Source organism: Neofelis nebulosa, chromosome 7, assembly GCF_028018385.1.
Source record: "Neofelis nebulosa isolate mNeoNeb1 chromosome 7, mNeoNeb1.pri, whole genome shotgun sequence".
NCBI lineage: Eukaryota > Metazoa > Chordata > Mammalia > Carnivora > Felidae > Neofelis > Neofelis nebulosa.
In genome coordinates, this window is record NC_080788.1 from 116,289,030 (window position 1) to 116,301,140 (window position 12,111).

Sequence of the window (12,111 nt, forward strand, 5' to 3'; positions counted from 1 at the left end):
TGGACCTACTGTCTTTCTGACAGTCCTGTGAAGTGTGCAAATGTCTGACACAAAAACATGCCATCAATACTGTGCTAGTGGAGAGGAAGAAAGGCATGAACACTTCAAAATGGCAGGTAATTTAAAAATCACTTCACACTATGTTTGTGCTCATGTGGGACGTGACAGTATTTGATGAGTCAGGAAGTAACAACGATCACTACTGTTCCTCAAAAGGAAACCACCCTCCCCTTCTATACCCTAACATGTGATACTGACTCTACTCCACCCTCTGTCCCAGCCCTGACTTAGGGGAAGCCAAAGCACCAGGGCCCAGTATGAAGGGGCATGTGAAGGGATGTACGGGGCTGGGGGGAGGTGCGTATACATAGAGCACCAGAGCTCCATGGAACAGAGTACATGGTGAGCAGGCCAGGTGCTCTTCTACAGAGTCATGTAACTAAAGCACGTGATGGGTCGTAATCCTGCAGGTGCCGCACCAGACACCCGAAGCCAAGTGTACCACATATGAGACCTCAACAACATTTCTAGAACTGAAAGTTATCCGCTGGGTCCCTGAGAGTTATCCGCTGGGTCCCTGAAAGCCGCGTTCCAGGTTCTGTCAAGAAATGCCAGGTTTCTTTATGCTCACCTGCCAAATGTTTCCCTGGGACGTGCAGAGTGGAGCTGCCGTTCAGGTCCACGTAGCAACCTGTGGGGAACCTCAATCACCCGGAAGTCTTAAGAAATAGGATATTTGCTTCACTAAGCTTTCTCATCAATTTAGTATTGATCAGAAATCTTGTTGGAACATTGAAACTGGAAGCGCTTCTGGAAGGTTGAGTTTCTTGTCTTGAACGATGAAGCTGGTACCCTGTTTTAGTGATCGGGACTCTGCATAGCCTGAGGCTCATTCTCTAGGTTGACGATAATGACCATTTTTTCAACGGTCACTATTTATTCTGCCTCTGTTAACATCGTGACAAACAACACCCTTGAAGGTATAGTCTCTCTTTTTACTGGAATTTAAAGCTGATTAAGTACATAACCTTATGCATTTGACCTGATTAATCAAGGCTCCTGATTAATCAAGGGAAAGAGAACAACAGTGACTGAATGATGATTGGTTGGCAGATGGTGTCTCCCTTGGAAACTGGAAGGCTTGAAGTTAGTGCTTCAAGGCAAGACCTGCCTGTGGATGGATATCAGGGTGGGAAGGAAGGTAAGCCCAATGGGTAAATATAGATGTCTGCTCAGGACAATGAAGCAAAAATGGTCCCCAAGGTCAATGACCAGACTTTGTCTTCCCAGTATCAAAAGAAGTGCCTGGCACACAGCAGATGTTCGATACAAATTCATCAAAAGTATGGAGGCCTGCCCACCCGATCTATTCTTCATAGATTTCCTTAGAACTGTGAAGTGTTGATTGATCTACCACCCACCCACTGTCTATCCCTCTCTCCATCTAGTATTTATGTGCTTACTATACGTGAAGTGCTAAACCGTAAGCTATAGGGGATTTGACAGTAAACAATATACAGCCCCTGATACAAAGTCAGGCACCCCTTTGTTTCAATGGACTTTTTAAAGGAGAGGGAACGATAACTGGTGGACTTCATAGAGTGGCCTGAACATAAACTGCATTCTCATATGCCAGCCCTACTCCATACACTCTTCACCTTTGGCGAATCCTGGTTACTGCTCCCTTGAAGGTTCAGTCTGTGAGCTTCTGAAGGGAAACTTCCATCTTCCTGTCCAGATGTGAAGGCATTGGTCACTGCCTGAGCAGGACACTGGGCTAGCTTCACTGATGATTCCATCCAAAACAGTTTTGTCTTGCTTGCTTCCGTGGTAATGGACCAAACCAAAGTTTCTTCCAACCCTTCTCATCCCTCCTTACTCCACTTCACGTTCTCTCTTTTCAGAGCTGGAGGACGCTCCGAGAGGGCAAATGTGAAGATCTGAGGCCACTTCAGGGCTGCAATCTTCCAGATGGTAGGAAAACGTCCAGCATGGCACTCTGAGGTGAATTCTGGGCACTTGTTAGGATGTTTACATCAAGAGAAGTAAGCCTTTCTTCACCCACCAGCCCCACTGCCCCACACTCCTCCAATTTTCCCTTGCTGTATTTCAGAAAAAAAGACACTTCTCTCTGGTGTCACTTCAAAGAGAAGATTATAAATAAAGGGCCCAACAAAGGATTCTGGAAATCACTCCTCCTCAAAGGGCAACAGGACCACTTATTCTAGAATACAGAGATGGATCTATATTCTACAGACAGAGTGGTCTGAAATTTGGAAGAACCATTCTTTACCATTACTAGGTTTGGCTTCTGTTTTTGATTTAATTTTATTTAGCTTTATGGATTTTTTTTTTTTTAATCCAAAGGGTTTTTTTCTCCTTTACACAGTGTTTTTCTCTAAGTGCAAACCTCTAATTTGGTGACATTCAGACCTGGGCCTTTGCATCACATGCGACACTATGAGCTGCAATGTGCTTTTTTTTTTTTTTTTTTTTCTTGAAGGACTCTTTATTTTCTTAAAGTTTTTATTTAAATTCCAGTTAGCTGTAATGGGGCTTTTGAGACCATTCTTTTCTGCCCCAGATCGCAACAGTACATTGTACTCTCTGGGCACGGTACAGTCAGAGGATCCTTTCTGTTTATGGCAATTGCACCTGCACTTCCAAAGTCATTGAACTGAGAGACCGCTTTGACTCTGATTCATCTTCACAGTGCTGAGGAGGGCCAAAGACACGACCCCCTCTCCACAGGTGGGGAAACCAAGGCACAGAGAGATGATCTACCCAAAGTCACTCAGTAAGTCGGAAAACAAACTGAACAACGGGCGAGGTAAGATCGCCTGTGTACCTTTCAGTGTCTCATCCACAAAACCAGACTGTGTCCTTCTCGAGTGAATGTACATACTTGAGAAGAAAGGAGTTTTAGGTGGAACTTTCTATTAAGGTTTCAAAGCCTCTCTAGGAAATCAGGGGCCACAAGGTAAGAACCAGTAAGTATCCAGTTAACCCTTTAAATGCCCCTGACTCACAGACAATGCCAATTGTTATAGCTAGCTACTGATAACCTGGTTACTGACAAGAAAATTTGAGGGAAAAATCCACCCCTTCCAGAAATAAACCTTGGCACAGCTCTCTTCCCGGTGTTACACCTGAAGTGTAACACGCAAATACTGCTCCCTTCTACACAATGCTTTCGTATCTGCTGGCATGCAGTTGGGGGTGGGGTGGGGTACAGACGGAGTGTGTGTATATGTGTGTGTGTAATATCAGACATTTTAGGGACAATTCTGCGCAGCAGAATATACATGAAATATGTCCAATATAGTAGTTCTCTACCCTGATTCTTGCTTTTGTTTGTTTTTGGTTTTTTGGTAACTTTTATTTCCTGGTCCCGATTTAATGAAAAAAGTAATGTTTTCTGTGATGAAGGCAAGAGTCAATGGGTAGATATGGCCGGCGGCTGATTTCGGCTTCATGGAAAGGAAGCACTCTAAGGGTTAAAGTAGCCTGAAGACAACTGAATGGGAATTTGTTAGACTTGCAAGTATTTTCCCCCAGAAGCTAAATGATCATCTGTCCTGACACGCCCGGCCCCCTCCAACACCAGGAATCCATATTCCCAGAAACCAGCTAGGCCAACAGCAGCCCTCCTGCCTCCCTACTCCAGGTCAAGAAAGGCACAAAGAAGACCAACAAATAATACTGAGGCGGTGCTTTGGATCCGGAAGACCTTGAGGTACCTGGAAAAGAGTACTGATGGCCCCATCTGGCCAATGGGAAAGGTGAGGCACGGAGAGACTGATTAAACACTTTAAGTCACAAGTGAGAGAGAACCAGGAACTTAAGGGGGGGGGGGGTGAGGGGGACATTCTCTTTTTCTTCTGTGGGGGAGGACGAGGGGGAAACATACCACCAACAATAGCAAACACAACTCTCAACAGCAAAGCGGCAGGATCCCAGCCACCCCAGGAGATCACCCTCTGAGCAGCTGTGAGGATTCTTCCGCAGAGGAAATCCTAGCTCCAGACTCGCTGCGCCCACCCTCGGGGCTGCATCCAGGGCTGGAGATTGAGGCAGGATTGGCCTGGGCAGGCACATAAGGTAGCTCTGCTTCTTAAGGCATGGCCGCTGTCTTTCGAGGAATGGGCTCACATCCACGTTGGGAGGTGGGCGTCAGACCGCTGCCTCCCCTGAAACTACCCTGCAAGAAAGAATCATTTGGTGGAACACTGCTGCCTAGGGAACTCATCTCCCCCGGGGCTGGGGGCTTCCACTAAAGCCAAAACAGCGTCACCAAGCCAACCAACAACACATTTCTTGTGTCCCTTGGAAGAATAAGAAGAGAGAGAGAGAGAGAGAAAAGAAGACACAAATGAATCATAAATTTGCAGATGATTGTCTAACTAGAAAGCCGAGGGGAATCAACCAAAAATCTATCAGAACTAAGATCAGAGTTTGCTCAAGTGGCAGATTAAAAGTCAAGCATACAAAGAACCCATTGCTTTTGGGGTCACTTGGTGTGGCCTAACACGCTGGAAGAGCTGTGCTTTTCTGCGTGGCCTCCACGCTTTGTGCAACTTGCCAGATTTAAAAAGATGAAGGCGAGCCGAGGGGATGCCTCCTCCGCTGTCACCTCAGACACCAATGTGCGACAGGTGCCTGGGCTCACTGCTGCAGAAGGGGCGGTCACTCCCAGGGGGGCCCTCCCTGCAGGCCCGACCCAGCCTCTTTCTCCCCAACTCTTTTTCTATTCCAATCCCAAAGACACATGGGGAAGCTTGGCAAGGGTAGCTGCGGGAGCCACCAAGGGTGGATGTGGTCAAAGATTGTGCTCTGTCATTTCCAAACAAAGTCCGTTTTTAAAAAGGCGGTGGGGCTGTCAGGTCTCCTATCTGTCCTCTCAACGCCTCTCTGATCGGAAGCCTGGCGAGGCCACTGTGCTGAGCCCCGACGGGGGACTTCCACGGTCTGGTCATAAAGGCCAAGGGAGGCCGCCCAGGGCTGAGCGTGGCAGGCTGGCCAGCCAGGGGTGGCGGTCATTTGCGGTCCAGGTTGGCGTGCAGCTGGGCTTCCCGCACCATGCGGTCAAAGGAGCGCGTGTTGGTTTCCTCGCGCACCTTCTCCCGCACGTGGAAGGAGGCCCGGGCTGTGGAGCGGGCGCTCTCCAGCGCGCTCCTCCGCTCCCGAGACAGCTGCTCGCTGCGCTCCAGCTTGCGCCCGATGGCCTGCAGTAGCTCCCGCCGGCGGCAGTCTTCGTCCCTCTCCACCTTCTCCTTATTGGCGCGCTGGGCCCGCTCCTTTTCCAACCGACTCTGGCCCACACGCCGCGCCTTCTGCTGCACCGCTTCCTCGGCCGCCTGCGCCGCGTGTTGCAGCCGCCGCTCTCCGGCCCGGGCCAGCGCCTCCAGGTGCGCCTGGTGCTCGCGCTCTTTGCGCTCGGCCGTCTCCTTGGCCCGCCGGCCCTGCAGCTCCTCCCGCCGGGCCCGCTCCCGCAGCTCGCGGGCGCGCTGCTCCACCAGCTGCTCGTAGTTCTCCTGCGCGCGGCCCAAGCTGGCCTCCAGCGAGCTCCGCAGGCCCTCTCGCTCCGCGCGCTCCTGCCGGACCCGGCCTTGCAGCAGCGCCTCGTGGCGCGCCCGCTCGGCCCGGCTCAGCTCCCGCTTCTCCCGCTGCAGCTGGCCCTCCTGCCGCTGCTTGGTGCGGGCCGCGCGCTGGGCGCGCTCCCGGCGGGCCTGTTCGGCCCGCTCGCGCCCTTCCTGCAGGCCCTCCTCCCGCTGCTTCAGGTTCTGTTCCTGCTGCAGCTTGCGCAGCCTATCCTCCCGGGCCGCGCGCTCTGCCCGCTCCCGCCGCAGCAGGCCCTGGCGCTCCGCCAGCTCCCGCCGCCGCTCCTCGCTGCGCTCGCACTGCCGCTGCCGTCGTCGCGCCGCCTCGAGCTCCTCGCGCCCCCGGCGGCCGCGCCGCTCCTCCACCTGCGCCGCCCAGGCCCGGCGGCCCTGCTCCAGCGCGCGCTGCTTCTCCCGCTCCTCGCGTTCCCGCCGCTGCTCGGCGCGCACGCGCTGCTGCTCCCATTGGCCGTGGGCCGCGGCGCGCTGCTCCAGCAGCAGGCGCTCCTCCTGGTGGCGCGCCAGCATCAGCGCCGCGATCTTGCGGTCGCGCTCCGGCACTCCCCGCAGGCCCCGCTCGGCGCGCACTTGGCGCACTATGCGCTCCACGTGCTGAGCCGTCTGCGGCGAGTGGCTCAGGTCGCCCAGGCTGAAGCTGCGGCCGGTGAGCGGCACCAGGGCCAGGGCAGATGGGCGGCCCAGAGGATTGGGGGCGGAGGACGCGGAGCCCGCTGGGCAGCTGTTCCTGGCCGAGGCCCGCGGAGGCCAGCGCAGCTCCCGCAGGCTCTCCCCGCTGTAGGACGACGACGACGCGCCGGACTCGGAGCTGAGGGCGCCCTCGCGCCGTCGGGACAGCGAGTCTAGCGAGTGGCTCTTCCTACCTGCCCGCGAACCCGCGGGCGGAGGTTGCGTCCGAGCAGGGGACGGGCTGGAGGAGGCCTTGCGGGCGGCACGCGGCGCGGGCGAGGCCGGGAGGCTGGCGCTGCTGCAGCTGCTGCTGCTGCCGCCCGCGCTGGCGCCCGAGGCGGCGGCGGCCGCCTGGCCCAGTGGCGTGAAGAGGCGCCGTTTCTCCTCGCGCACGATGCGCTCGCGCTCGGCCCGGCACTGCTGCAGCTTGGCGCGTCGCTCCGCTTCGTAGGCCTCGTACAGGCCGGTGGCCACTCTCATGGAGCGGCCCGGGGCCTCGCGCACCAGGTCGGCCAGGGCCCTTGGCAGCAGCTCCACTGGCTTGACGGCGCAGCGAGCGCAGGCCTCCAGCGAGCGAGGGCTGGTCAGCACGTAGCGGCTGCCCTCGGCCTCCGGACAGTCGAAGTTGAAGAGGTCGAGATGCAGCAGTGGAGACTGCTCCCGCCGCCCGCCTTCTTCCGCTACGCTCGGGACTTCAGCCTTGCGGGGCGCCGCCGCGGAGGCCGAGGCCGAGGAGGCGGCGGGCTGCTGGGCGCCCTGGGCGTCAGGGGGCACGGACGCGGCAGCGCCGTCCCCTCCTGAACCTTCAGGCTCGGCTCCCTCCTTCTCCTCTTCCGGCACAGGGTCCACCATGGCTGAGCCCTGTCCTTTTGTGGAGTCTCTGCGGATGACAAGGTAGGGACACCGAGGAATACATGAGAGCGGTTCCGTCTGCCCCATTCATATACACCCCCTCCCAACTTAATCCGCTTTGGGATTAGGCTCAGAGGCCCCGGGGAACGTAAATCATAATACCGCTGTCCTGAAAACCCAGGCGGGGGGTGGGAGGGGGCGGGTACTGGTGCAAGGAGAAAAGCCTCAACCTCCGTCAGCCCCGGTGTGCAGGGCAGGGTCGTGGGACCCGGCTCCCCAGGACATCTGGCCCGCTGGATGCATCTCCTTCCTGCTGCAAGTTAAAATGAAAAGATCGCGGTGCAGGCAGTGGCCGGCCAGGGAGGCAGTGGAGGATTCCCGGGAGGATTAGTGTATTTGTTTGTAGCTTAGGCGGGGACCCGGGACGCAGCTTTGCAGGAACAAAAAAAAAAAAAAAAAAAAAAAAAAAAAGAGGCCTGTTCATCCTCAGAGCTCATTGCTGCGAGGACCCCATTTGCCTAGGGAAGAAGTTTATTTGGGATTAGGCCCAGAAGCCCTGTGATTTGTATGATAAATTTACATGAGATATACCATACGATTTCCCCCTGCCAAGGGAGACCCGGGTCCGGAGCTGATGGAAGGGCAAAGCAAAATGCCTCAATTACAAAAGGCCTCCCCGGGAGGGGTGTTCGATCCTGGCTCTGCCTTTTGGGCAGGGCTTGCTAGGAGCTGTGCCCGCCCCCACCCCCACCCCTCGCGGGTGTTTGCTGGGGATGGGGAAGGCGCCTGGGTCCTCTCAAATGCACCCGATGCCCTCCAAGTCTGAATGTGCTAAAGGCACCAATCCACCCCAGTCTAGGCTCGGACACCTGCCCCTGGATATCCTCCGAGTCCCCCTACCGTATCTCAGTGAGGTGGGCTCCGGGGACTTTGCCTGCCCAGCCACGCCAGTGCCCGCTGCTCCCGGGTCTCCCGGCCGGTTCACTCACCACACGTTCCGGGCTCCGGCCCCGCGCGGAGGGCTTTTGTTCGCAGCTCGCCGCTCTCCCCTGCGCGTCTTCAATCCCCGCGCCGGCGGGGTCGGGTTACTAACGGCTGCAGGCGCGGTAGGAGCCCCAGCTGCCACCGCAGCCACCGCCAGCGTCTCTCCATGGGGCCCGCACACATCCCAGACGCTACCTACACGCGGGAGGGGGAGTGCGACAAGGCCTCCCTAAAATAACGCAGCGCTGCTCCCTTCCCTCACGCTGATTCTTTTAAAAAAGGAAGCCGGGTTCCATCGCTGCTGCATCCCTCGCTGCCTCTCCAACCGGGAAGGTACCGCAGGTCTGGCGTCGCCCTCAGCGCCTCCTGGTGGACATTCAATGTTGGTTTGTTTGCTTAGAGGGCGAAGAGAAATTATATATACATATGAAATATGTTTTTATATATGAAATATAAATATATACATATGTAAAAATATATGGAATATATTTTCTATATGAAATATAAATATATATGTATATTTTGTAGAGATGGATGTATATACATATATATACATATATACATATACGTATATATACATATATATATATACACATACATACATACATATATATGTATATATATATATTTGGGGGAATATATATTCCCCCAAATACATATTCCCCCAAATAAATATATTCCCAAATATATATTCATATCCCAAATAGGGATATAGGTGAATACACACACACTTACTTGGAGCATATGTCCACTGAGAAACTAATCTTTAAGCACCTTCACTGGGTAGAATGAAGGAATAGTTTGGCTTGCTTCTCAAGGGAACCCTGAGAAACATATAAACTTGATAGTAACTAATTGAGTAGAAATATGGTTCCTAATCCAAATTATTAATGTTACTTTTTAAGAAAAACTAAGCGCTCAGATTGTTTTGAGGCAAGCAGAAGATGTGTGACCAGTGTTTAATGCAAATTTGGGGGACTTCCTGGTTCCAGATAATACGCATTAGAACCAGTTAGCGCTGTTTAATGGGTGTTATTTTGAGACACCTCCTCCCCACCTTTTTTCCATTTGGAGTGGTTTTGGCCACAGGAAGCAGAAGGGAGGCCTGGAGGGAGCTTGCTGGGTGCGTGGGACATAATATTAGAGAGCATGGTAAACTATGTTGTCAATAATCTTGATGTTGTCAGATGGTAATGAGGAGCAAGTGAAGGATTGAAAGCAGAAAAATGACGTGGGTTGATTTATATTTTCAGAACGTAACTCTAGCAGCAATGGAATGAGGGCTTTAGGGGAGGTCAACGGGAGGCCGGAAGCCCTGTTAGCTGTACCATCGCCCAAGGCAGGAAAGGTTGGGACTTGAGGGGGAACAGCAGCAGGACAAGTAGGTCTGGTTGAGCTGGGGGGTGTACAGATTCCTGAAATAGACAAAGAATGTTCAAAGATAGCTTGGCCCTGGGGGTGTGAGAAGCAGTGAAGGGTCAGGGATACTTCCTGGAGCAGTGAGGTAGCTGGGTGCACCCAGTGAGAGTACGGAGCCAGGAGGGAGGAGTAGGTGATGAGGAGAGCCTGGGAGAGAGGAGTTTCTTCTTGGACCACTTGCATGTAAGGTGGAGCTGCCCAGCAGGTGGCTGGGAAGTTGTGTAAGACGTCTCGACTGGAGCTAGAGTTTAGGACATCATCACCACATACGGTGTTCCTAAAACCAGCAGTGGGAGTGAGATCACCCAGCAAGGGCAGGAGGAGTGACAAGGGAGGCAGGCAGGGCATGATGAGGCTGCTAAAGGAACAGGAGTCCATGAAGGGGACCAGTCAGCACTAGCACGAAAGTTGAGGTCCTGTGAGGCTAACAACAGAGCACTCCAGGAGGGGGTACCCTAGTGTCGAGGCCACAGAGGTCTAGAAGGATTTCCCCTGGCATCAAATACCCACTGAAATTGGCAGTGACGGGGTTTTTGGTGACATCAACAAAAACAGCCTCAGTATCGTCCTGGGGGTCAATGCCAAACTGCAGGAGGTTGAGGTTTCGGGGGAGGTGAGAAAGTATCACTGATTCTTTGACATTTGGATGAGAGCGTTTGGAGCTGTAAAGGGCTTGAGACCTCATCCCACTGACATGCGGACACATTAGCCTGCCAGTTTCATAGATGCTGGACAAGCATGTCCTTGGTCAGAAACAAAGGACTTTGTTACTTCTGGCACAGCAGACAGCAGGAGGTCCGTGTTTTTGTTGCCTCCCCTGTGCCCAACTCCCTCGGAGCCATGGGGAGATGGGCCCAGATAGCTATTTTACATACAATGGGTTTGTGTCACAGGTGAATGACCCTACTAAATTTAGTATCTCTTCATCTTTTCAGGGCGGGGACTAGCAGACCTGCTCAACCTTTGCCCCAGAGGGAGGCAATATCTTGGTTATCTGGGACCGAGATCAAGTCTTTTCTCTGACCTGGAGGGAGACTCCTTCTCTCTCTGTCTTCCAGGGATGTGGGCTGTACACACATCCTTGGAAAATAGTCCAGAATAAAAGCCTGTACAAGATATGCAGAAATGCCATGGAGAATTGCTCTCAACAGAGAAAAGGAGCAATTGATCAGATTTGCTAGTAAGAGTTGGGGCTGGGATTCGGACCTGGCTCTGTCTGATTCTGAAGTGGATCTCATGCCTTGTAATGCATCTAGAAGTAAAGTAAAGGATCTATGGATTCAGATGAGTGGACTAGTTACAGTTAGTGGACTAGTGGACTACAGTGGGCTAGTAAATAGTTACTATTCATTTGGATAAATCTCATCTTACAGGTATGGTCAGAATCAATCAGGAAACATCTGTAGTATCTGTAAGTTTTAAAGGGGAAGCCCAACAAATGTCCCACCTTTGATTAAGGAATGATTCACCTACGGGAAAGGTCAGGGAAGGAGAGGGCATGGAAAGGGGTCCCTGAAATAGGACACTGATCTCTAGCCAGCCACTTGAGCAGAACTGACTTGGCAAACAGTGGGGGTACTACTGAATTATCCTGGATCTCTCACCTCTCATCTTTAGGTGCCTTGGACATTTCAGGAGCTGGGTTTCAAACAGGTTAAGTACTGGCTTCCTTCAGGTTGGGAGTCCTAGCCTGCCAAACATCAAAGGTATTAAATCCAGTTTTATTATGGCAGCCAGTAAAGAAAGCAGCCCAGTTTGGGAACATGCATCTGCCCCTTGTGAGTGAGGTTGCGGACATGGTGATGAGGAAGGTGACTCTTAGAGTCATACAGACTACTCGTTCAAACGGCCGCTAACCAGGCTGTATGATTTCAGGCAAGCTTCTTAGCTCCTCTGAGCCTCAGCTTCCTCAAAAGAGGAGCCACAATATGGACTGTTATTTTGCGTTGCACAGGCCTTTAGAGATGATAATTTACTAAGTACCTTGTTAGATCCCTTAATAGAACAGCTCACTGGCAGCCTGGGAGCTATAACAAATTACCATGAACATAAACAACAAACATTCTCACAGTTCTGGAGGCTGGGACGTCCAAGATCAAGGTGTGGTGTTTGGTGAGGGCCCCACTTCCTGGTTTGCAGATAGCCAGCCTCTTGTAACCTCACCTGGCGGAGAGCAGAGAGAGAGCAAGTTCTGTCCTGTCTTTTCTTATAAGGACACAAAGCCCATCAAGAGGGCTCCAACCCCATTACCTAGTTACCTCCATCTCCAAATACCATCACACTGGGGGTTAGGATTTCAACATTTGAATTTGGGGGAGACACAACCATTCAGTCCACAACACTCACTTAATTTGGACCAAAAGACCCTCCTACAATGTAGACACTATTATCTCCATTTAAGTTCATTTTTCTCAGTCCTCACCACCTACCTCAGCTCCGTGCACTTGTGTTTCTTCCCTCTTCTCAATATAATCCTATTCATAGAATGGAGATTATTCCATCTAAAGCTCTAAATCAAGAGTTGGTAAACTATGATCTGTGGGCCAAATCTACTCACTGACTGTCTTTG

The 12,111-nt window shown here is 52.6% G+C and overlaps 1 protein-coding gene across 1 annotated transcript; it reads right to left on the bottom strand.

The window, feature by feature from the left end:
* Positions 1–974: 974 nt before the first annotated feature.
* CCDC177 (coiled-coil domain containing 177) lies at positions 975–8,457 on the bottom strand. Its single transcript, XM_058739467.1, has 2 exons — positions 8,129–8,457; positions 975–7,167 (listed from the first exon to the last, which is right to left on the bottom strand). Exon 2 carries the CDS (start codon positions 7,137–7,139, stop codon positions 5,037–5,039), a length of 2,103 nt encoding a protein of 700 aa, XP_058595450.1. The 5' UTR covers positions 7,140–7,167; positions 8,129–8,457; the 3' UTR covers positions 975–5,036.
* Between the last annotated feature and the right edge of the window lie 3,654 nt (positions 8,458–12,111).